This window comes from Epinephelus fuscoguttatus, linkage group LG17 (genome assembly GCF_011397635.1).
Source record: "Epinephelus fuscoguttatus linkage group LG17, E.fuscoguttatus.final_Chr_v1".
Classification (NCBI taxonomy): domain Eukaryota; kingdom Metazoa; phylum Chordata; class Actinopteri; order Perciformes; family Serranidae; genus Epinephelus; species Epinephelus fuscoguttatus.
In genome coordinates, this window is record NC_064768.1 from 23,949,674 (window position 1) to 23,976,548 (window position 26,875).

General features: G+C 43.7%; 1 protein-coding gene across 1 annotated transcript in view; it reads left to right on the forward strand.

The window, feature by feature from the left end:
* Positions 1 to 26,875, forward strand: part of pag1 (phosphoprotein membrane anchor with glycosphingolipid microdomains 1) — a 66,252-nt gene that overhangs the window by 27,452 nt on the left and 11,925 nt on the right. The window contains exons 2-7 of the mRNA XM_049602242.1: positions 17,534 to 17,569; positions 18,975 to 19,206; positions 20,422 to 20,479; positions 24,759 to 24,855; positions 25,192 to 25,361; positions 25,625 to 26,050. Of these exons, the coding sequence (XP_049458199.1) occupies positions 19,019 to 19,206; positions 20,422 to 20,479; positions 24,759 to 24,855; positions 25,192 to 25,361; positions 25,625 to 26,050 (939 nt within the window). The 5' untranslated portion in view covers positions 17,534 to 17,569; positions 18,975 to 19,018. The remainder of the gene's footprint in view (positions 1 to 17,533; positions 17,570 to 18,974; positions 19,207 to 20,421; positions 20,480 to 24,758; positions 24,856 to 25,191; positions 25,362 to 25,624; positions 26,051 to 26,875) is intronic.

Sequence of the window (26,875 nt, forward strand, 5' to 3'; positions counted from 1 at the left end):
TGCTGTTTCATCACTGTCTCTTCTCCTCTTTTAATTCATGAAGTTAGAGGATCGAAAGAGGTGATTTTGAACTGAAGTGATACTTTATAGAGAGTAGTCAAGGAAGGTTGACTACTGGAATGACCTGGATTAACCTTCTGGAAAGTTTTCACTGTCAGTCCTCAAGTATTTCATTTTACATTTACTTTTATTTTAGGCTCCTGAGAGAGTCACTTTTGTTTCCACCCTCAAATCACTATAGAAAGTTAAAAATACATTCTGCTTTTCCTGCTAGCTGAAAAAAAATAAAATAGTATGATCTTTTGTAGCATTTATATTTCCTCAGATGTGTTTTTCTCCCTATCATTATTGAGGCTTTTCAAAATAAATGTGTCAGCGTCTTTACATTTTTGCACAACAGAACACACTGTAAATGAATTTGAAAGCTGAAATGAGCAGTTTTTCCCCTCCCTGTTAAAGCAGGAATCTGTAACTTCAAACAATGGGAATCCCCTCCTTCAAAGGCAGACAGCTTCAAACTCTGAGGGGCCCGTGTTTGCAGACATGGCTAGTTAAGCCACAGGAACATGGGGTGCAACCCGCTGTTTATTAGTGGCCTGTCAGCAGAACAATAGCTGCGGTAGCCACACACAGGAGCAGGGCTATCTCTGCTAAGCTAAGTTGCAAGGCACACCACATGACAAGGCCAGAAGAAGCCAAAACACAGGAAATTAGCCGCTGTTTACTTTCACTTGTCTAGACCTGCCCTTACTAATTAAGTGCAAAGAGCCCCTTTGTGGATTCCTGATCTCTGAGGAACGAGCTCTCAAGGTTTCTGCTGGGTGTTTCATTGTTTGTGCTGCTTTTTTAAATAAAGCAGTGTTTGACCCATTTGTGGCCCCTAGGACTTTGTGCTGCAGCGTTAGCCATACAGTAATCCCCCAGCGACCCAGAAAGTCATTTCTGGAGCAGCTGGTTATGTGGGCCATAGGCCTAATAACACAACAATGGCGTCATATGGCTGAGAAAGTGTTAAAGACAGCAGGGGTTTGGCAACTTAGTGTACATTATTAAAAGCATCATGTAAAATTTATACCACTGGCCAGCACACTACCCAAAAGTTTAGCTCTGCTACAAGTGATTAAAGCTGTCGAAAAAGCAGCTGCAGTGCATCTTGGGTATGTGGACTGCCACTGAGTGATGCACACACACTCAGGATTGTAGAAATTGTGGTGTGTGACCCAGAGGGTTTTATTAACAGGAGAAAGGCTGATGTCACTGCATAGGATCAGAGTGAAGTATTGCATGTGTAAACCTGTGTGTGTGTGTGTTTGCCCCAGGCGAGCCGTAATACTGAGGTGAGGGATAATAAAAATAATACTGTCTGACTTTTTCATTAAATCTTAGTACCCCTGGTTTAGCTTTAAATGCTAATGTCTCCACTAGGGCTGAGTGCAGCTGCATCGTTTTACCCATAATTCTCTATGATTTTGCACACAGGACATTTAGTACAAAACAAAAGGCTGAAGGTTTACAGATTTCCCAGCATGCAGCTGCATTCCTGGAGCCTCTCATGGGGCTTTTTTGGAGGACGGTGTGAGGACAGAGGGGGTAAAACCAAGAGGACAATCCCAACAAACTGCACTGGTCTCTGGGGCATCTTTTTCCAGATGAGGCCGTCGTCTCACGGCCTCTGATGAGGCACTCAATGTGTGTGTGTGTGTGTGTGTGTGTGTGTGTGTGTGTGTTTGGGTGGCCTGTTTACATTCCACTGATTCCTCTCGGGAATCCCGCTCTCTATCCTCTGTTCCCCGGCTTATTTGCCTGGGAATATACATGTGTATGTGTGTGTGTGTGTTTAGGATATTTTTAGACTTCTCACTGGAATACAATTGGCAACTGTCCTCACACCAAAGCTTACCCCCGGTCAAACTTCACTCCCTCACAAACAAACACATCCTGATGGACTCTTTAACCTTGAGACTACTCCTGTTGGAGTTGAAAGTGGGAATGGAATGCTCATGTACGTAGTAGGCACCTAAATGCATCATCCTGTGGCCCTCGGCTCTGTGTCCTGAGCACCTTCATGGTTTAAGGTTGTCAAAAGTATTGATACTTTGATACTTCATATCATGTATATAAAAAGATACAACCTCTGTTAATTATACATTCTTTCACAGTAGTAAAAGAACTAAAGCTGTAAAATCCCATGTCTGCATGGATGAATCAACAGGGAGGTGAATCAACAGGTCCTCAAACTGTGGCTGTTACGATATTCTCTCCAATAACAAACCCAACATGTGACTTGAGGCGGGTGTTCGGTGACTTTGTGTGCAGGTTGTTAACTTCTTTTTCTTTTTGTGTATCAAAGGAAGTGTCAGGCATCATTTTCAAGTATTGTATCCAAGTTTTAAAAATTCTGGTATCGTGACAACATGATGAAGGAAAGGTGCGCATCACGTTCTTTTTTCTTATGTGCAAGGCTATCAAAAAACAGTCTACATGAGAGGCACTTCAGTCACTTCTCTTGGAATCAAGTCAGATTCAAGTCACAAATTTAAGACTCAAATTTACAAAATCAATAAAAGACTTGCAACTTGACATGGACTTTAACACCAGTGACTTGGGACTTCACTTGAACTTGAGCCTTTTGACTTGAAATTACTTGATACTTTCCTTCAAGATGCAACAACTTCCAAAAAATGTTTTATATTAATACTCTGCTATTAAAATGGCATTAGATTTGGTGAAGTGACTTGTGACTTGTTTAAGACTCTAAACTCAAAGCTTAGAAAATGAGAATTGCCTGAGTTGACTTGGGACTTAAGTGCAAAGACTTGAGACTTACCTGTGACCTGCAAAACAATGACTCAGTCCCACTGGTGTATATGAAGAAAAAGAAATGCCTGCACACTTAATCCATGCCACAAAATTTTAATAAAGATAAGATTTTGATCCTACTTGGTTCTTCATCAGGCCAAAATGTCTGAGAAGTGGATACCACTCCCATGTAAGCTTTGTGATGGCAAGTGAGGTTAACCATCTGTCGCTCAGGGTGATGAAACAGTCACCAATAAACAGTCTTGACGACTCTTAGAAACGTTTGTGTACATGAAAGTGTCCGCTAAGTTGAGATTTCTAGGGAATCCTTCACAGTAAATTTGTATTGAGAAGTGAGGGGATTGCAGATGTCTTTTTTGTGCCCAAGCAGCTTAGTGACAAAATCTGCAATCTCTTTTCTGGCTCTGTTCACACTGTTAATTCCTCCTCAAGAGATGATTTCATGCTCCTTGCTGCGTCAGCTGACGGTAAACTGGTTGCTTATCTCCTGTTAATCTTCAGAAGCAACTGTCATACAAAGTCGAGCTGGGCTTTGTGCTCTTTTTAAAAGAGAATTGTCATTATATTTATGTTTTGCTGGATGGTGAACAGCAGAGAAAGACTTATGAGACAGCTGAAAGAGATGGTGACATGTTGCAGAGATCAAGAGGAGGGTTAATTCGCTCAGCATCTATTTAAAGACACAGTGTCTGGTTTCCTTTGATTGACTTCCTCTTTTGAGAAATCCCTACCATCTACAGTGAGCAACATCCTGTCTGCTCTGATAGCCACAATAATTGATACAACGCTGATAGACCGTCAGGAAGTTCTTAAGTGAAACAGCCATAAAGACAAGTCATTATCACCATAACATTATGTCATGTGTTGCGTTAAACATTTCACCCAGGGTGATATCAACAGGAAAAAAACACCATCAGCAGCACTCGAGGGGTCAGAGCAGTGTGGAGTGTGTGTGTTGTGCAGAGTGTGTTAAGTGTCCAGGGCTTTGCTAATGGCCTAATATGAGTTTGCGGTCAGGAGCATTGAGAGGTAATTTACGAACGCTGTAACGTAATGGCTCTTGATTTTCGAGGGGCACTTTGGAAGAGTGTGTGTTGGGTTAGAGTTCAGACGTGTGTTTGTGCCAAGTGGTGGGTTGTATACAAGAGGGTAAAGGAAAACAAATTAAATACAAAACGAATGAGTGGAGGAGGCAACGAGTCCTTCAGACAACAAATTGATTGTAATCGGCCTTCAGATCGACACATATAAGCATTGTCTGATCCGTTACTGCTACGGTGAAGGTTTGGTTAGGTTTAGTAACAGAAATGACTTGGTAAGGGTAAGGAACACAAAGGGCCCTATCTTCCACCTGTAACTGAGTGGTGTAGAGGTAGCTGATGAGGTGGGTGCATTACTAGGTAGATGGGTCAGTTACTGAGGAGGAAGTGGGTATATTCTCTTGTATATTCCAATGGCTTTTTGGCTGTTAGGTGGGTATGTTGTAATCGGCCAGAAAAAGATGTGAGTATATCCCGTATGCCTGCATACACCCTCAACTACACCATTGGTCATTACTAGTTTCAGACCAATCACTTTAATGTCCAGTGGCCACTTTTTGTAAGTAGCACTTATACCTATCTGTACACTTATGGGCGTGCAGGTGTGGTCAGGTGCATTGTTGGTGCATTGATACTTTGAAGCAACAGAAAATGATGCATCACTGACCAACAAAAACCTGGTTGAAAGATGTGGACTAGAGGGGATGGGATCAAAGCACTGATTTTCCGATCATTGTATGACCTGCTCTACATCCTGAGCCACAGCCGCACCCTACATAGATGCGCCTACATAGGCAGCTTCACAACGTATGTACACGTTGCTTGTTACACACACAGTGACGCATTGATAGGTTGCGGGTGGGTGAAATAACACATCATTAATGAGGAAAATATTAATTACATTCTCTTAAATGTGAACATAGCAGAGAGCAGAGCAGAGCTGCTGTCTGACTCCCCATTAAGACGGATGCTCAAGTTTAAAATTACAGTTTTTAGTTACGCTGTCTAAACCACCCACAATATTTGCTGCAGTGACATTACTGATATTACTCTCAGCAGAAAACTGCTCGCCTCTCCAATATGTCGACTCCACCATGTAAATCGCAGGGCGTCAGGTGCAGGTGCACCTGGCTTTTAAAGATAATGGGAGATGACACTGATTGGTTGAATTCATATTACGTCAGAAACACACCTATTATTAATTAAAAGACTAAATATGACTCCTTTGCCCCTTGCACTTTATTTTGAGCCCAGGTTACGCTCAGTTTAACTTGCAAAAGTGCCGTCAGACACGCCCTGAATGCACTTGCGCAATGCACTTTAGACCATGTGCTATAGATCATTTAAATAGGGCCCGTAGTGGTTTGGGTTCATGTATCTCCCTCATTAGGGCTAAGGGACCTTTGTTGTCATGGTTACAATAATAACCACTTGTTAAAGGTTCAGGAACTATCGTGGTCATCAGTGGTCTCCAGTGTCAAAGATTGATGTTCAGTCTCCGACCTCCTTTTCCTGCGCCTGTATTCCACTTACTTTTCTTCCTCCTTGTCACTCTGTGAATAATATCAGTGTCACCCCCGGTCTGCCCTGCTCCCTCCACACATCTCGCCACATTATCCACCCACTGTGTCAGAATGGATTTGCCTCTGGCCACATGAGTTTCCTTGAAAGTGTCAGAGTGTGAAGGTGTCTCAGTTGCATTTTCCTCTCTGCTGCCGCCTGCATGCTGAGTGCCTTAATGTATTCTTTCTCTTGGCTCTCTCCATCTCTCTCCCTCCATCTCTCTCTGTCACACTGATTGTCTGTCGCCTGCTAATTGGTTCATCTCTATTCGTATGGCTGTGCGCGTCCATTTCTCGCCATATTTGTGTGTCTAAACTCCCGGGTGTGCGAGCGTGTGCGTGTAAATAATCGTGTACATGTGTGTGTGACTGACAGCAGATTTTCCGCCACCAGCAGGCGTTCTGTTTGCTGCTCCGATGCACATTCAGTTGGTTCATTTGGTTTTCAGCGCTCCCTCGGGACGCACTGAGCCGCCCCCATTAACTGATTTGAGAAGGGCTATGGCAGCCACTGCCGCTTTGTAAATAAATATTCTACCCTGTTATATATTTATAATACATGATTTGGCCCTCTAGTTCATGTACTCTAGCTGTTGAATGTGGCAAGCACTTTGCAGAGAAAGGAGGTTTAGCTGTGGGATTATGCAGGTTTTGGCTCCAGAGACATCTACAGTGCAGAACTATGTGTGGTGTCTTCAGTGGAAACAACAGGTGATAGTCGTCATGAATAGTTAGTCAAAAAGCCTTCTACAACCCGTTAACCACTCGACAAAAACATCACTCATACCCACTAGTATCTGGCTTTTGTCTTCAGTAGGAAAGGTTACAATCAGCATTCATTTCCCGCCATAAATGACTCTGCTGTAGTCACAGATAGTTCCAGCTCTGATCAGTAGTGATGGAAACATGACACTCACATGGACATGCAAATTTTCTCTCCTTCTTTGACGCGACCGTTTGTATGTCTTTGTCATCTCACACATTTGGTCCATCTCCATCCCAGCACCGCTCAAACGTTGTTCAGGGTTTCCCCCACATTCATTTATGCGTGGCGGCCTGCCATTTGCCGCCACAAACTCAGCCTATCAGCACCTCCAAAGCTGACTAGTTGACACGTTATATGTTGTTTGTTTAAACTGTACACGTAGATGTAAAAATAACACGTTTTTGCAGGTACATGTTCCTGATTATTTCTTGGCTGGTTGCAATGACTTACTGGAGTCTCCATCTGGCAATCTCTTGATGATGACAAAATTGATGTTTTTTGCGCACAAATCAAACAGATATAATGTGTTATTTCATGACCTAGAGGTGCCTTGAAGTATGTCCCCAAAATATTGAACTATTCCTTTAAAACAGGAACAAAAACCTTAATTTGTGCACATTCTCTCCAAATACGCTGCTGCTTTTGATTCTTCCTCTCTGACCTGAAGTGCCTCCTCTTCGCTGAACGCCCTCCCTACTTACCGCCATGAAATATGGAATGAGCTTCGGCTTGTGAAATGAGAAATCAAATGGAATTGTGAAGAAGGTGGCGGCAGAGCCGTATCTGCCTCTTGCAATCTTCCAGAGTCGCTCAGGCGTGCGCTGGATGGATTTAACCAGAAATCTGAAGATTGTTGTCTCAGGGTTGCCACGTCGTGCAGCATCCTCCCCCCTCCTCCCAGGTCTTATAGAGATTGCCATGTACGTTTGGGCTGCAACCCCCCACGGCCACGCCAGCCGTCCACCCCACCCCCGGCTGTTGTTTCTGATTGTAGATATCCCTTTTGAGTCCCTGCAGGCTTCCATATTTTACCATATCTTTATGGGCTCGCAGACATGTTGAATATGCTGCAGCCTGGAGAGGGACGACACTCTGGAGGGACAGAGGGAGAGAGGTGTGAGAAGAGGTTGAGGGCATGAGGATTAAAAGAGAGAGGTAGACAGAGAACAGAGTGACAGATTAGACAAAGAGGAAGGACAAGATCAGAGATATACATTTCAGGAAAGAAGACAGAACAGAGGACAGGTAAGACAGTGAAAGAACAAGGGATGTTAAATCAAGTTTCATAATGATACAATTTCAGTTCGATTCAGTGCAGGACCTACCATCAATATGAGATGATACCGGAAAATACCCTCATTTTTTATTACCTGCCTGGTGCTGAGCCACTAGCACTGTCTGAAAGTTTAGGAGGGAGGTGTGCTTGGATGGAAATGGTGACACAAATGTGCCAAGGAAGTTTCCAAGTAAAGGCATATCTTGATGACAAAATATATGTTCTTGCTTTGCATCAATAATTATTGGATTGTCGATTATTGAATCGATGCATCTATCCAGATGTGTTGCTACATCCTTAGAAAGAACTGGTGGTTTATGTGAGAAGGAGAACAAGGGGAGGAGACATCAGCAGAGCCAGATAGGGAAGAAGAGGTATGACTGTATGAGGGATTATGATATATTTCTTAACCAGGGAAATTTGTTGAAGTCTGACATATTGAAGTCATCAGCGTGTTCATACAGCAAACAAGTGTCCAACTACTGCCTGGCATTGTGTAACACTGGATGCTCCCAGTCCACACTAAACCCGTTAAATATGCACTTGTTACATCGTGTAAACAAACCATGTACCTATCAGCTGTGCGTTTGGGATCAGACTGGACGGGTAACCTCATAAAACATGGGTTAGTAACATCAGGCTACTTGCAGTCTTACTACATTTGTACTTTTTAAACAGAAAAGGCACGTTTGAAATTGTGATATTTCCTGGAAATGACATACAGTATAGCCAACAGCAAGTAGCTTGTTATTAGCGATGGTCATTTACCAAACTCTTTCAGCTCCCTGGTGAGCCAGCCAGCTGCCACTTAAAGGTTTTTGTAGTGAAATAAGGACATATCATAGAGATAGCCCTTTATTTGAACTTCACAAATCAGCCGTTCCTTGTCCATTGAGGTGCTAGCAAGTGACGGGAATAAAAAGAAACGGTGTGTCTGACAAAAGTTCAGCAATGCTTAACTGACGAGCAAACATCGGATTGTTTCCCCAGTGATGATGTCCGAACTTGCTCCATGCGTCCAGCAGAGAGGCCAAGCGATGTGTCTTGCTTGAAAGAACACTCACCCTGGCTCTATGTTTGCGAAGCTTTGCACACCTCCAACCTTTTTTTAGGGCAACAGCAAGCCGCTTCTTAGGCTTATTTAGGGCTTGATAGGCTCCTTGAATGTTGTTGTCGTTTGTCGTACTTCTGTACAATTTTTTTGCACTTCATCTATCAAGAGTTTGCTCACTTGATTTATGTTTGGAAGAGGTGTCAAGCAGATGGAAATTCTTGGTGTTTACATATGAACATAGTCATTTATTTTATCTGGAATATAATGAATAAGCAAAAGTAGCCCACTTTTCAGTAAAGGATGTTATAAATCTACATGTCATGATGATATCATTCTTGATATAGTTTGGCTATCTATTGTTTTTAAGCTACACACAGATAATATTTAACCAGAACTTCCCGTTCGTCTGGGACATTGAAATCTTCCAGGACACACAGACCAGCACCAATTTATCTGGAAACCCTGGTGTGTGCGTGCTGTGATATTAAACAGTTCCCGCCAGCAGAAGTATGTCTGAAAAATAACTCGCACCAAAAGGTCAGGAGCCGCATCAGCACGCCTCAGCCTCCTTCCACTCCTTCACTTTTTCATTCCAAACTCTTCTCTGTTCTCCCTTCTTAACCTTTCCTCAAATATGCACACACACACCCATCCACACACACACACATTAGCAAACCAGACTTGTGTTCCCTCTTAAGCACAGCTACAAAATGTGTTACAGTCCAGCGTCACAGAGGGTTGAAAGGGTCCGACCCCCCGCCACTCACCCCGTCTGGGTCGTCTAATAAACCCACCCCTGCTGTGGTTAGAGCCTTGTAAAGAGGGATCACATTTCCATTTCAGTTGCTCACACACACACACACACACACACACACACACACACACACACGCACACACACACCTCAATTAATTCCCCCATTGCCCTGTGCCTTTTGTCCAAAAGGCCGGTGTCACAGGAGGAGATAAATGAAATGCTGCGCGGCAATTTTCAGAGCAGCGGCGATGGTGTGCAGCCTCAACAGCTCAGGGGTGTGTCTGCAAGAAAGAATTATATTGCTGTGTGAGTTAATGCATCTTTGATAGGGAAAGTGTGCGTGTATGTTGTCCATGTGTCACTGCATCTGCGTATGTGTATCTGCAAGAACTAGATTGTGTGTTTCCGGGCATTTGTTGCATCTTATTAACAGCTTTTGGGATGAATTACCTCACACATACACACACACACACATATCCTTCATCCTATTCCATCCACCCTGATAATCCCTTTATCTTGGCGGCTATTCAACACATAAAGGCCGATGCCACTGAATAATGATGTGGTCGTATCTACTCCTCATTCACTCTAATGCTAATCTTCATCTCAAGGTGACAGTGATAGAGAAATTTTATGCATGCAGTCGTTCAGGGCTGAATAAATCTGTGTGTGTGTGGTGTGTATCAGTTTGCACGAGTGCAGTTAATATTGTTCTTTTCTTTAAAAGAGGAGAGAGGTCTGTTTTTTTGAGTTCAATATCAATTTAGCTAGAGAGCAGGAGTCAAATTGACACACACAAAACACAAGCTCCCACACAGACACCCTTTGTTAATGCTTTCACTTTGCAGCCCTGTCTGTGCTCCTTGTCCTCAAATTCCCAGAGTCCCCCCCCCCAAACCCCTCATTAGTGTTTGCAGAGAAGGTCACTTACAATCTGAGTGACAATCCCTGAAATCATTACAACAATCCATCTCTTTTTTCACGCTCCACGCTCCCATTTACATATTCGGATGACACGCCTGGCTGGTTTGTTTAATCACAGAAAATTGCTCCGCCGCACAATTACTGAAGTCTGCTTTGTTTTAGCTTTTTATTATTAGCCGAGTGGCAGCGCTGTCACAAAGCTAATCAATTTGAGACAATGATATTTTTCTGCCGGAGTGAAGGGGGATAAAAGTGCTTTGTCAGGACATGGAGAGTAAGATAATGTCACATGTGAGTTTGGCTCAGTTCTTTAAACGATGTTTGCTCGCTAAGCAGCAGTTTTTTTTTGTCACATTGAGATGGCAGTTGTGGTTTAGGGAGTTGCAGACGGTTTTGTTTTTACTGATTGGTGAAGTTCTTAACACTGACAACACTGTACACTTCCCCTTTTCGGGAGGCGGAGGGGGTGTGCGGAATAGAGTTGAAATTGAAAGATTTATCATGGGTAGGGAAGACGCGACTAAGCGAGCCTGAGAAAGCTGTTTTTCATGAGGACGAAAGAAGGGAGGGAAGTGGAACTGAAATTGAAAGGCGTTAAGTGTTTGAGGGTGAGAGAGTGAGTATTCTTTCTGTAGAGTGTGTCAGCGCTGCACACAGACACACACTGTTGAGCTTAGTAAAGTGAACGCTCACAGAATCAAGTCCAAATGATTTAAATGCAGAGCAACGGCCTCGGGGCTCTGCAAAAAAGACAATAATAGGGTAGATGAAGTAGGAGAAAAAGGGGGAAAAGGGTCATTTATATCCCAAATATAAGCTTTTTATCACCCTCTATTTGTTACAAAAATACCCTGAAATTCAGAGCTTAATATTTTACAACCAGTAGTCAGAGAAGCAAATGCCAGAGGTGATCCAGCCTCATTGAGTTACAGCTTTATGCGCATGCAATTTGAATACAGTAGTTTCAGGTTCAGTAGCATTTGTGCAGAGAAACATCTGCAGGCAACTGAAGACTTCACGGTCATCAGTGTCCTCGAAATCCGGGAGAGGAAGACAGGAAATGTTTCTTTCCCATGGGGCTGTGTGACATTAACTAGAGGCAGATTTTACAGGCACACACACGCACACACGCGTGCTCTCACAAACCCTGCACATACAGAGCCTCTGTGGACTGTAGTGGGAACGCGAGGTCAGGACAGGGCACAGAAATGCTTAGGGAGAAGGGGACTTTGTCATTACTGGTGAAGACATAAGACACATGTTGCTGTTTCTGTGGCCGTGCAGCTGGGAGGGATTCAGCAGGAGAGAAGACCAAGTGGAATTTTTGTAACCAGATTTCTCCGGTTAACCACGAGACCACCCTGCGTCCTGTAAAATGTGGTCGTGAGGGACTTAACATAAAGTAAACAAGTACACCGGCTGGAGGATATAGTTCAACTCTCTTACAGAATGTTTTCATTGTGGTACAATATGCATACAAAGAAAAGGGGGGAAGAAAATGAGTAAATGTTCTTGCACAGTGAAAAATACGATGCTCAGCTGCATGGCTGTTGTATCTTTTTGAATCTCTTTGAACCATGAAAAACTTTGGGGAGGGAAGCGTTTATCTGCTGGGGGTATAGATGCTTCATATTTTATTATATGTCCCCGGTGGGAGATCGATATAAATGCAGCTGCTAGCAGATATGGCTACTGTATCTCACAAGAGGAGAGCAGCGCAGTCGTGTGTACGGATGAAGATATGACACACATATCTGTAATACGAGAGGGAGACGAGGGAAGAAAAGGGAGGGGAGAAAATTGGGGGTCTAAATTATGCAGTTTCAATTTCCCCATTTAGGGAGGATAGATCAATTTCTCATGCTAAAACCATTAACCCTAAGGATGGGCAGCGTTGCCACGGCAACACAAATTATGTCCCTTGATCAGAGGCACCTGTTTTCATGCTCATACAAGCTTGCAGACACACACACACAGGCAGACATAGACATTCATTAGTAAATGAGATATACAGCCCTGCAGCTTCACACACACACACTCCTCACTTATGAGCTGACACTTGTAGGTTTCTTTATTTCTAATGGTGCATTAAATCCAACAGATATGGCCGCGCCTCCACATGTGTCTGTGTGTAATTGCATTGTCTCAGTCAGGGCAGGGTCCTTCTTGCACTGCAGCCTGTGGGGAGCTGTATTTCATCAACCCCTCCCTGGGAATGGGTGTGTGTGTGTGTCTACGTGTAGTGTGTCACTATGCCTATGTGGGCCTACGTGTGTGTTTTGCTTTCTTTCCTTTACGACTTCTTTCTTTCTTTTTCATCTCTTTTCATTTCTCATCTCTCACTTTCTTCATTATTAGAATCTGTTTCTTTTGGTTGCATTAGCTTCCCTTCATCTTAACGACTCCTCCCTCCTTCTCTCTTTATCTTCCGTTCCCTCCTCTCTCTTGGCAGCAGTCCCCTATCCTTCTTTCCCCTCCCCCAGTTCTCCCACCCCCACCTTCCAAATGGCCCTCCGGTCAGGACACAAGATGGTCAGTGGTGTGTTTATTATGTGGTGCATCCATGTTCATTGTCTTCCTGTTTTTGTATCTTTATTTTTATTTTTATTTATTTTTTAATATATATATTTTTTTCTGTTTAAATTGTATATTTTTATGCCGAACTTGTTCCACAGTAGGGCTGCAAAACATGTAAAAAATTAAATAAATAAGTAAATAAATTTTCACAGATATTGTGATATGATTTTAGCGAAGGCTGACATTTTTTGCATTTCATTTTCAATTAAAAAAAACTTTACCAAACAAGCATGTTCTCTTAGATCTGGATTATGATTTGTAGACAGGCGCATCTCTGTAGCACCATATGCTGCAATGTTGTGACACATTTTACCTTTATCAAAAACAATTTTTGCTCCTGCGATTTGGATATTGCACTTGGCCGTTTGCAGCCCTAGTACAACAGCACAGAGATCCTGCAGGATTCTGTGTTGTTGTTAATGCACATTATGTCTTACAGTTGTGCTTAGACTTTGCAGAACTAGTGTAGTGTTAGTGGTATCACTTGTACACCACTAAATGTGCGTGGTGTTTATGCAAGTAATCATATTTCTGCTGTCCAGAAAGATCACAGAACATTAGTGCCTCTGCATGCAATACTTCAGCAACAATAAATCCTGGCTCATTTTCCAAAGTGGTGCACAAAAAGGAGTCTCTGCAAACAAAGCAAAAATCCTCATTGTGTGAAATAAACTCCAGTCATCACTTTCTTCTCTCTGAACTCATTTTAGAATTTTTTAATGTGACTTAGAGCTTCCTGCAGAGCTCCACACCAGCACGGCTGCTCAAAGAAAGTTTCTCTCCTAAAAATTGGATTATTTATTATTGTGGAAATGCCTCTGGCTCTCCTCTGAGAAGCTTCCTGAGGCTCATTTCTCAGCAGCCATCCAGCTGTAAACCTTCCCTGTCTGCGTGCACCCAGAGGACCCTGCAGGGGGAGGTGTCACACAGCCACACAGGCATCCACAGAAACTGAAGCACTGTTCTGTGCCTGTGGATGTTAATTCTCTCTTTCTTCCCTCTGTCTTTTGCCACTGTCCAACAGCTTGTCCCACAGATGAAACTCATACACACACACACGCACACACACACGCTGGCTGGTACGCTTCATTGCAATGTCAGGTAGGGTTTCTGCCTGTAGAGCTGCAGGGCTCAGATTGGATTCCTTGGCTCCTTGGCTCTAGTTTCTTGCATGGAGGGTTATGCCTTGATGGGGCTTGTGGTTACTCTCTGGTCTATGTGTGTGTTTGAATGTGTGTGCACAGCTGGATGAGGGTAAAATTTGGATTTCTGCCTTTAATTCCCAAAACACATTCCTTTTCAAATGGCTTTTCCAGTCAGTTATTTTCTATGGCATGAAACAGAAGACAGCCACACAGATTGTCTCTCTTCCAAGGCTCCTGTTTTCTTTCATCAAAGCCTGAAAGCGCCGGGAGAAAGAGAATGACAGCATAAAAGAGTACAGTTGTAGTCCTTGGCTCAGTGCGGTGTATCACATGGTGGTGGCCTGTGAGGAGTTTTCCACAGTGAAAAAGATACTCGGGGCTTTTATGTGCCGTGTTTATCAGGAATTTAGGAATGAAGTGTTTCCTCAGAGCACAGAATGGGTGGTTTACTCTACGCATATTTTATACTCAGCAGGCAAGTATGTCAGCAATGTCATCCAGAGCGTCATCTGTGTTTGTACTTAACAGGTTCCTCATACCAGTGGAATTAAGATTGCGTGGAGTCAGAGCTGAACGATAAGTTTTAATCATGTCAAAGTAAAGTTTATCATTTTGTAGTGCCGTGCAGAACCTTGGTCTGTTACCATTCATAAGAATGATCCCAGTGGGTACATTGCAGTGTCATGTAGAGTTCTTGAATCAGGGAAAAGAGAGCATTGGTACACTGGTACCTGTAAATCGCTATTGGGAGAGTGGAGAAAGAGCTGGATTGGAGCATCCCTAGATGAATCATTAAAAATAATCCTTTCAGCTTCAGCACATCAAGGTCATTTCATGAGCCCATTGAGATTTAATGAAAGAACAACCACATTATTTAATTTGTAGTTTAGAAATCTCAACATCAACAGCATCTGGACAGGGTGGCACAGAAAGAAGGATCATTCTTGACCTCGGAAGCAACATCTTGACAAAGAAGTCCAGCTTGTTGTTTCTCAAGGAAAGGAAACATCTTGTGGCCTTTCTCAGTCAGTGGAGATGCTCAGTTGTCATGGAGATTGTCTGCATCCAAAACCAGCAACTACATTTGAACAGAGACAGAGGTTATGACATCTCCCTCACGTACAACCACCTGTAATCACTATAGACTGTATAGAATAATGGAAGTAGCTACTGTGACGTCACCCTTGGGTTTGTGGACTCCTGTTTTGAATCTTGAGTTTGCCATTTTGGCCGTTACCATCTTGGTTTTTTGGAGCCAGATGACCATATTTGGATGAGAGGTTAGAGCTGTGGAGTGGGGGGGAGTTGACTCATAAGTGAATTAAATGTAAGTGGGTGAGTAATCTAAAAATTCACCCCCCACACAGTTGTCATGAACGGGTCAAACTGTTTTTTGCACCAGGCTGTGAACATGTTTATTTCTGCTGTAAGTTGGGCAATTTAAACATGTATGCCTGTGGGGACTAACTTAGTTTTGGATGTTCAATAAACTGCAGTTTTTGGCACTTCCATGTTGGCTTCATTTTTCAGTCCTGAAGATTGTCTCATGGTCATCACGTGTGCATATTTCCATAGTTAGGTCATGTGATAACTAAAGCATCTCCATAACAACTGAGCAACACCATCAGCCGAACAAAGTCGTGGGATGCAGTTGACATCTTTAGTAGCAACAAGTTGAGATTTCTTTTTAAAAATTAGGGCTGCACCAAATCGAGCACAGCGTTAGTTCAGGCAGGACACGATGTCAAGCTCAGCTCACATCCCAGCTACATCAGCTGATCTCAGACAGCCAATCAATTGACGGAGCAGCTGATTGGTGGAAGGGAGTCAGCTGATAGATCACATGATTCCTATCTATGCAACCAACTGGCAAATCCCATTCAGGGCACCCTAAACTGCTCTGGCGTGCCGACTGTTGCTGCTTCCTCTGCAAGCCACTTTGCACTCCAGTTCCTCCTTTTCATGCTGTGTCTGATTCATCAGTGTCATTTCTGTTTGTCATTGATGCTGCTCTGTTCTGTTCCCGGGGGGTCTTTGCTGCTGCTCTCCCTGCCTTAGGCTTTCCATGTAGGCGCATGGAAGGGCAGGAAGGTTTGCTCTCTCTGTCTCAGGCTTTCCTTGTTTGCACGTGGAAGGGCAGACAGGTTATGGCTTTCCACGCAGGCACGTGGAAGGGCTGAGAGGTGTTCTCTCTCCGCCTTATGGCTTTCCACGCAGATGTGCAGAAGGGCGGAGAGGTGTGCTCTCTCCACCTCACGCTTTCCACGTAGGCGTGTGGAAGAGGCTTTCTGTGTATGCCCGAGGAAAGGCAGAGAGCGGAAATATTTTAGATCAAAACATGTTGTGTATTTTGGATATGATTACATCTATCTTTTTTTCAGTAAATTTTGACTTTTGGACTTAAAAACACTCTGGAATAATTACGAATGCTTGGATCACACAGGTCAGAAACAATCCTACACAGCTACTACTGGAATCTAACTCGATATGTAGACCAGTCTGTGTTTGAAACGGTGCAGGAATACCAGGCTTTCACTGGATGAATTGACATGCAGAAAAAAAGCTGTGCATTTGAATGTTGATTTAGAATTTGATTTTCAACTTTATGAATGAAGCTTCAAACTACTCAGTACAGCCCTACTGAGAAGATTGTAGTTCATTAGCTGACCCTGAACTCTGACTTCATCATCATCATCATTACCGTCCAGTTCAACAAAAGTTCAGGTGAAAACAATGTACACCGAAACTAATAACATACCTACACACACACTGACCTCAGTATGAGTTGCATTCAAAACATTTCTGTGGACTTTTTTTTCTCTCTACCACCATAAATAGCGCTGATGGGAAGAAGGGAATGTTGCCATGGAGACACAGTGCTGTGGCAGCCGGTAATTATTCTGGTTTAAGTGCCAGCGGAGACACACGAGCTGGCACACAAATGGCAGATAGTGACACCTGGACACGAGCCTCTCAGACGAGACCAGATAAGGGATTATATCAGGGGTTCTTCGTGTTAAGGGTGGAAGACCTGGCGGCGTATTGGCCGCATGTGGACTCTGATTTGAAGTCATTTGGAGCAAAATATGGACATCAAGGTCAAAATCTGTTAGAGTAAGAATGTGTGTTCATCTGAACGTACAGCCCCATTGTAACAGGGAAGTTTGTAGACTGAAACACAGCAGCTGAGGGAGGGCAAAGTGTGTGTATGTGATGTTACACACATTGGGGAGGATACAGTCGGTATCATGTGTTATATGATACGATTCAGAGATGATGTCACCTGGTTATTATCCTCTCTGTTACATGGGCAGACTGGTCAATAAAGTGGACATTGTCGGTGTGTGTGTGAGAGTATTGTGTATGTGTGTGCACAGAAAGTATGTGAGTCTGAAAGGTTGCAGGCAGCCTGTTGTCCAATATGTATTTGATATGAGTATTAAAAAACATACTCACAAGTCCCTCGCTGCTCTCCCACACACTCACACACTTGCCCAGCCTACGTTCATGCACACACACATACACACACACACCAACGCCATCCTCCAAGGATAATATTCAGCTTCCACCAAGCAGTAATCCCCCCTTCTCTTTTTTTTATCTGCTCTCTTCCAGACGAGGCCGACCTGACTAATCATCCAAGGTGTCAAGGTAAGGTTGTGTTCCGCTCTCAGCAGGCACTCGCACAGATAGCAACATGAGCCGGGTGTATTTTTCATTCAGAGAGGGGGGCACACACACCGGTGTTTCGACAAAAACAGGAATTCCTCAGTGTCCTTTTGAAGAAGTTAAAATTGGCTTCTGCAGCTCCTGTCTGATTTCGCCACAAAACTTCCTCACTGCTCGAAGCTTCCCCAACTCCCACACTCCCTGGTCACATTAGCATAGGCGAGCAGACAGACACAATGGAGTTTTTCACCGCCGGCATTAAATACACATATTCTGTACACATACACACACCGCTCCAGACATGTGCCAGAAGATAGATTGTCATATTCTTGTCACTGTTTCCTGATCCTTGCCAGGTCTGCCGTAGCTGTCTCGTCGGCTGATTGAAAGGAGAAGGCCATGCAAAAGAGGGCACATAGAAAGATGCTCACTGTTTTTCCCTGTCAGTCATCCCTGCATGTCAACTTCTCATGCTATCACTCCTGCTCCACATAATCCGCCCTGCCTCTCTGTCATACACTGCAGTGCCAGATGTCCCTACATGCACGCACACATCCACTCCACATTTATTTGTTAGAGGAGTTTTTTGAGACTCAGGCTCATCCCTGCCGCCGCCTCCCCTTGCTGTGAGTCACCCACAGCACCATGCAGCTCCATAAATCACCCATGATAACATCAGGGGTTCCATCAGCTCAGTGAGACCCAACTTTGGATGTGAGACGGAGACGTGATGAGGTTGCTTATGCTGTGCGCAGAGCCCAGACACCAGTTGTTGGAGGCTCTGGTGTGAGGGCCACTGCAGCAAGACTGAGGCAGATCACTCTGCACTGCAGTCTGGTGCCGCTCTGTGCTGCCACCTGCTGGCTGTGCGTGGTCATAGTGTACAGTTGAGTTACTGGTTAATAGATGTGACTTGATTATTAAACAATGTGTTCTTTATCAGTCTATGAAGGAGTGACTGATCAAAATACCAGAGGTAGTTTTTACTGGCAATGATCAGCCTGACATTTTCATGTGGTTACTCATTGATGTTTATTAATAGAATCAGTGGATGATTAATGAGGTTTCCTGCAGTAAAGCAGATGCATCAAAAATCAAGTCTATCCAGTTTGTTTGCTCAGCAAATAAAACACAGCTTGCATGCTTCAGCGGAGTGTATCCTTCAGTAAATTACAGTTATCCTCAAACAACACTTATTGTTTAGGATGTGCTGAAAAAGTGAAAACACACAGATTCTTCCCCTGCATGTTTAATCTCACGTAAGGTAATATAACGCTGCGTGTGCCACTCTGTGTTGTTATCATTTCTCATGATGGCAAGCTGATGAATTTTTTATTTTTTGTGGGTTTTTCATGTGTCTGCTTTTATTTTCCCTGTGTTTCCCCAGCCGGTACCTGTCCGATGTCCTCTCCCCCCTCAGTGTGATGCGTCATGGCTCCGGTGCTGAGTGGAGTGTGGTGGGGGCCGGAGGCGGGCATCGTCGGGTCGGGTGCGGCAGCTGCTACAGGGGTGGCGTCGTGGCTGGGCAGCGGGCAGCTGGTCCTGGTCGTCACCCTCAGCATCCTCGCCGCCCTGCTGCTGGTCTCTGTGCTGCTGCTGCTGTGTGCTAGCTGCCAGGGGTGAGCACCATCTCACACACACAGACACACACGTACATGAACGGCACTGACCTATTGTTGTTGTTGTTGTTCTAAGAAGATTTAGTTGTTGTTTTTTGTATTATTATTTTTTGCCAGTTATCACACATAATACAGTAAGTATAAACAATAAAACAGTGTAAACAAAATGAACAATCTGTGTATTAAACAGTGACCGTAAAGGCTCAGACTAAAGCAATTACCTTTATATGCCTTGCCTACATTCTTATTCAAACAAGCTTCCTGTAATTATTGAATTAGTCACGCTTGTACCATTAAAAAATAGCTTTGCTTAGGTTTTAAAAACAAAAAATGAATCACACATTTTTAAAAATTCTACTGGCATTGTTCTATATCTTGGCAGAAATGGAATATAATATAATAAGTATGTTTTCTTCAGTGTAAAATCACCTGAAAATTAGTATTGTTGTGTTTTCATTACCTTAGAATGAGCCGTTTATATCTGCATAGGAAGCTTCACCTTGTTTGTGGAGATCGCCATGTTTCACCGCCATGTTCCTACAGTAGGCCAAAGCGGACAAACCAAACACTGGCTCTAGATAGGGCCATTTGTGTTTTCGTGTTGGCCACCGTACTTAGCAGACTCTCCGCAACAAGCTGAACAGCTTTGGAAAAATGGTGATTTTTAAAGTGAAACAGCTCTATTCAGTGTTTTTACCCATTTAAATCACCTGGTCTGTTTGTTTTGGAGAGGAGGAGACCTCTGTGGATAATTCGGCTGCCAGTAAAAACCTCCTGGACAATGAATACTGAAGGAGTCCTAACCAGGAGTTCATGCTTGGCACACAAAATAGCACAAATACCTGAGAGGGTATTCTTAGCTTCAGTAATTATGGGCGTCTCAATGATGAGGATCAGTTCTGCTGACTAACAGTAACGCATGTCCTCAGGGGTGTTATGGCTTTAACATCACAATTATAAATGAGTGTATGAGCTGTCAAATGAGGCTAGCATGTGCAAATTGTAGTATTGTAATAGCTTTTATAAACACCCCCCCAACAGCAGAAAGATTTATGAGTCCTGTACACCCAAGCAGGTGAACAGGAGTGGCCTGTATGGCCTACAGAAAGCAACAGGAAGAAGGCAGGAATCAGGAGACAAGCCTGAGATATCCAACTTTTAAACAAATTACATTTTTTTTCAGATGGAATAAAGACTTCTCATCTCTCTTTCTAGGCAGAAGAAGGCAGTTAATGGACATCCAGCAGGAGACCATGAGAACCTCATGAATGGAGTGAGTTATTCTTTCAATTGTACACACAAAGAAAGCACATGTTAAAGAAAATGTTCAACATGATGATAAATATGCTTATGCTCTTTTTAGCCGAGCTACACAAACTGTTCCTTTAAGGGAAATCAAAGGCACTTTTGAAGAGACATTAAAGCATCTCAGAGGGCGCCCTTGATGAAAAAGCTGTCCCTGAGAATTAATTTTCAAAACCATAATTGAGGCTTTAAGTTTCCTGTCTTGTGTTATCTATGTGATGTGAAACGCGGAGGAGAACAGCTGTGTGTTTTGAGTCAGCTCGCCACAGTGCGTCAGGCAGATTAGTAATTACATGTATGTGAACATTTACATGCATATTGCTCTTGCCGTCTCTCAAATATGCAAATGATCATGTGCAACTAAGGGTGTTTTTAAAGATAGATCAAGTCAGGGTTCACTGATATCTCGGGATTCTCGGAAACTCAAGCATTGAAAGCTCAGTAATTAAATCTAATCGCTGGAAAAGTATTTACTCATATTCATTCTCTCTGTCAAACAGAAGCACTCTCATTGTGTTTCAGATGGAAACTAGCATACATACATGTGCACACACAGTCCTCATTAGTCCCAGTGTGTGTGAGTGACATGTCTGTAATCAGGCAGTGTAACCTCGGGTAAATGAGGCTGTGGATTCAGCTTCCACATTGGCTGCATGCCTGAATAACACACACACACCCCCACACACACCCTCTGACATTTGCCTTCCAACCCACTTCCATCACACTGACACAGAAACATACAATAACAAAACCTGCCTACACACAGCTGACTGACAGCCTCCAGTTATGTGTGAGAGAAGAGGTTACTCCTTCTGAGAGAGCACATGGAGGAAATTCCACTGATTCGCATATCATGTCTTATGATGTTGTAGAGCGTGTTTCTCTTTCTGAAAGGGATTGTTCAGATATTTTAAGTGGGGTTGTATGAGGTACTTCTCCTTATTCAGTGTATTATCTACTGGAGATGGCGGTCGGCGCACACCCAGTTTGGAGAAGCAGGCAGGAGGACTACCACAGAAGCTAAGCAAAGTACAGCTGTGTACTGTATAATATTTTCCTAGTTTTACCTGCCGTCAGACAGCCCTTTCCGACAGGGAACCGAACTGAAATTTAAACTTATCTATGCTCTCTTCAAAGCCGGACCCCATTGACAAAAACAGTAATTTTACTTCTCAGAACATGGGAGCTGCTGGTCTACAACGGCCACAATCTGTAGTTTGTTTGTGGTACTGTGTGACTTGTGTTTTAAATGGTTAGTTCCATCCATCCATCCATTTTCATCCGCTTATCCGAGGCCGGGTTGCAGGGGCAGCAGGCTGAGCAAAGCACCCCAGACATCCCTCTCCCCAGCAACACTTTCCAGCTCCTCCTGTGGGACCCCAAGGTGTTCCCAGCCCATATGAGATATGTAATCCCTCCGGCGTGTTCTGGGTCTGCCCCAGGGCCTCCTACCAGTTGGATGTGCCTGAAACACCTCTAGCAGGAGGCACCCAGGAGGCATTCTGATCAGATGTCCGAACTACCTCATCTGACCCCTTTGGAGCAACGGCTCTACCCTGAGCTCCCTCTGGATGTCCGAGCTCCTCACCCTATCTCTAAGGCTGAGCCCAGCCACCCCACGGAGGAAACTTATTTCAGCCGCTTGTATCTGCGATCTCATTCTTTCGGTCACTACCCAAAGCTCATGAGCATAGGTGAGGGTTGGGACGTAGATGGACCAGTCGATCAAAAGCTTTGCCTTGTGGCTCAGCTCCCTCTTCACCACGAAGGACCAGCGCAGCACCTGCATCACTGCAGAAGCTGCACCAAACGACCGCATCTCACGCTCCATTCCACCCTCACTCTTGAACAAGACCCAGAGATATTTGAACTTAGTTCGGATTCGCCACAAACTAACTAACCAATCGAGGCAGCAGCAGGCCAGCAACTCCTATGTTTTGCAGGGGAAAATTACTATTTATGTCACTGGAGTTTGGTGGCTTTGAGGAGAGCATAGATAACAGCTTTAGTTTCCTGTCTGACAGCAGGGTAAAGTGTATCCTCTAAGCGTGAACTTAAGGTGATATGGTTTGTTTTTAGGTTGCTAAATTACATTTTGCTCCTCTCCACATCCACAGCTTGGGGTGTGGTTACCACCATCTACTGTAGGTAATACACTGATAATGGATAGGTACCTCTAACAACCTCACATAAAAAAATCTGAACTATCCCTTTAAAGTCATTTGAGAGAATGAAGGAAATTAAATTTGATGAAACAATAAGACAAATGGCACAAGGCTTAAAAAAAACAGAGTATTCACTCCTTACAGAGTTGACTTTTGCCCTCTCCATGTTAGTACAGCTCATAATGACACCACGTCCTCTTGAACACCATGTCAAAGATAGTTATTACCAACTCCTATAGAAGTGATGTTTCAGTAACCGAGCAACATTTAAGTGTGACAAATGCCTGGCTTTCACAGACTAAGTGACATCCACTTACTCTCCTATCGTTTCACTCCCTCTGGGGCTTTTTGTGTGTGTGTGTGTGTGTGTGTGTGTGTGTGTGTGTGTGTGTGTGTGTCACTCCACATGTGCCCATGTGCACATACACATTCCTCAGAGCCTTTTTACGTTTGATGGATATCTTCACTCTAACCTGCAATTGCTGGGTGGTCAGGTTGTTTCAGGAGGGGCCCATTTAAATGACGGACCTTGTCACAGACTGATAGGTTAAATGGGGGTCTTTGTCTTTGCGGATGAGTAGACTGTCTCTTCTTGCTCACCCCGCAATCAGTCTGACTGTCTTTCCTGCTTCCGAACACAGCGGAGGAAGTCTCCTTCTTGCCTCTCTTGTTGGTGAAATTTATCGTGTGCTTAGTATGTCTTCTATTCAGGCAGGATTTAGTCTCATGAAAACACCACAATTCATGTTTTTAGATTTCCAAAAAGTTTGCAAAATTTAAAATGATCCTAGTTTATAAACTGATCCACTGTCAGGACTCTGATCAGGATTTAGATGAGGAATAAAATGAGAGAAGATGGAACTTAAATGACACTGAGACACGGACATCTTCATCTTCTACCTATCTCCCACCTTGATCAAGATAATAAAACGACAAAAGAATTACATAAGAGTTATTTGGGTCATAAAATAGTTAAAAGATTACATCATGCACAGCACTAGTTGTGAGAGTAGTTGACCACTAGGTGGGGTTGTGGAGCTTCTGATACACTCCTGCTCACACAGAAGGAAAACAACAACCTTTAACAAAGAGAATCTTGACTTGCAGCGGTTAATATATCATCACAGTTTTCTAGAAGTGAGAGACTCGGTGGTATCTGTGTCTTTCGGAAATAAGGCCGCAAGTGGGTAAAGTGCATGGTGTTGAATCATGCCTCAATGCGGCAGGTGCCTTATCAGTTTAATCACAGGGCTGATTCGGCTGCTGACTTCACCATGTGATGTGGTAAATAGGCTTCAACTGGAAGACACAGTTTAAAGACTCACTGTAAAAAAAAATCTGCCCCGCTGAAGTGTCCTTGAGCGTGAGTAGATCCCTCCCAGCTGCAGGGTTGTTTTGTAGTTTTGACTTTCATGCAGGCGAAGAAAAGGTAAAATAGGGAAACAGATTTCTGTGTGAGTGTCTCAGTTTCTGTGTCCTACTAAGAAACCAAAGTAACTTTACAGACATAAAGGGAGACGCTTTCCTCAAAAGACGGATCTTACATCAGCTCAGCCTGTCATTAATCTAATTACAATCAGCACTGTATCTTCATTAGGCATAAATCAGTTTTGCTTTTTACTCTCTCTGGATGTTTTTTGTCGGTGGGTAAAGACACACTACATTTGATTATGCATGCGTAACATGCTGATGATTAGCATGAAGTAATCAGTAATGTGTTTGGGAAAGCTGTGAAAAGCAGAGATAAATAATAGGGAGGTGTGAAAATTGTAATCAGTGCTCCAAATATGACAGTTCCTCAAAATCCTGGAGATCCAGGACAAAAAAAACCACATTACAATCTGCTGACAGTGGCTTTTGTGTTGCACAGAGGTGTGAAAGTCATCTACCCCGTGCAAGCTGACAAGTGCAGATTGATTTCTGTTCCCCTTAGAAATGAACTTTTTTTTTTTTTTTTTTTTTTTTTGGCGTGTCGTGTTATTGTAATAACCTCTGAGGTGGTTTTTTTGTCAGCACAGAGTCAGTCTGCCTGCCTCTGAGCTCAGCCCAGCAGTGACAAACATCTCCCCCTTTGTTGTGCAGGTGTCAGAGAGAGAGACGATCAGCCAATCGGCAGACAGTCCAGCGACTGACGCAGCCGTCAGCAGCTCTCACAATGGTCCTCTAACCAGCGGTACAAGTAAGCCACGACATTTAGCTTTAGCTTAGCTTGTCATGTCTGAAAGTCTATGATGTCGGTATTAGAATCACGACTGTCCTTTTAGCTGCATGATAACATTTGCAGCTGGTTTTACGCAACACCTGATGACTTTTAGCTTTGGTTCATCTCACGGCCATATCTATGTAATGGTCTTAGTCATTTATATGTGGGCAGGTACTAAATATCAGTAACAAACTGTAAATAGTAATGCATCTATTCTGCAGTGATGAATAAGAAAGATGTGTCTCATTACATGTCAGTGTTAAAAAAAAAACAGCTTTCACTCTCCCTTCTTTTTTCTCTCCGCTCCTCTAGTCCTCACAGACACAGGTGACACCAGTCCCCAGCCGTCAGAGGATATGCTCTCCAGCCAATCAGAGCTCAGGTCCTCCAAGTGTCCTCAGGACCGCGAGCTTCCCAGCATTCCTCCCAACAACGCCCTCATTGGGGATGGACCCCCAGCCTCAGGGGACAGCACCTATGAGGTCAGTCTTTAAAGTCATCTCGCTAAATCGTGTTTTTACTTGCACTAAGCTTAAACGTGGCCGTCGCAGGAGATTAAAGCTGTGACTGTTTGGGCTCCTGATTGATTGTTTGATTGATCGAGCTCAGGGTCAAAATATATAGAGAAAGAATTTCTCCATCAGAGGTTGATGGATTGATTGAAGTTTACAGTCAGGAAACAGAAACACTGAATATATTCTGCTCATGCACAAGCATATTTAAGTACCCAATATTCCATATCCAGGTGGTGAAGGAGATTGCAGTGGCATCACGTGACGTCAGCGCCGAGGACTCCCTGTACGAGACAGTCAAGGAACTGAAAGACCCCCCCGCAAAGCTCAGCGTCCCCAACGGTACCGTCCAGCTGAGCCCCGATGAGCCTCCCCATCATCCCCCTGCCCTTCTCAACGGCCACCTCAGCCCCTCCACACCAGAGCGGGGGCCCCTGTGCGCGGGGGTGGAGTACGCCTCTGTCGACCTGAATAAGAAGAGCCGTCACAGCGCCGACATGGAGGCCAAAAGGCGCTCTGATAATGCCAGCGCTCCCTCGCACAAGGAGGAACCAGAGGAGGACTTACCTCCACCGGTACCAGAGAAGGTTCTGGATGAGAACGACAACCAGCCGGTGGTGATGAATGGCCTGGCTGGAGCTGTGCTGCACAATGGAGAGGTGAGAATGGTGTGGGTGTATGTGTGTGTATGTGGTCCTACACCTGTGCAGTTTAGTCAGCTAACATTTGCATACTGCTGGTTAATGCCTAGTTATTAAACAGAGAAAATCGTATTTAAAAGGTAATGCAGAAGCAGGAACTTATTAAAAACGCATTAGGAGTTACATTTTTGATAATTAAAAAAAAGAATTTGAATTAAAAGCCGCAGCATGAGGTTCAATCTGTGAAACAATAGGCAGCCTTAATGCACTGTATTTTGAATCCAGACACTGGTCATCACTGTCTGCTGCAATACACAGGTTATAACAGACACAAACCAAGTTAGCAGCAGATACTGTCAGCATTATATAAAAGTCCAGCTGCTATAAACATAAACTTACCTGAGATTCCTTCATATTAAAGCTTTGTCAGCATAAGATGTGAAATAGCATTTAAATAAAATTGTTCTTGAAGTCAACTTCCAGCCTGTTGCTACTATGCTACTATAACATGAGGGAAAGATCACTTCAAGTGCCGTTTGTAGCTGTGCAGAGAACTGCTCGAGAAAACAGCAAAGTAAAATAGTTTTCTTTGTGATATCGGCACGCCAACATGCCGAAAAGCTGCTGGGTTGTACGGCTAACAAGACTAGACAAATCCAAGTCTCCAGTTTTATATCATATCAGTTAAGGAATCATGAAGGAAAAAGTGGCTGGCGGCCATCACACGGACTAATATAAACAAACAGACCCTGTTCCCCCAAGTGAAATCACACTTATGTCTGCTCTACCCATCTCCTAACAGGTGAGAATAATAAACAAATCTCATACTAATAGGTCATATGA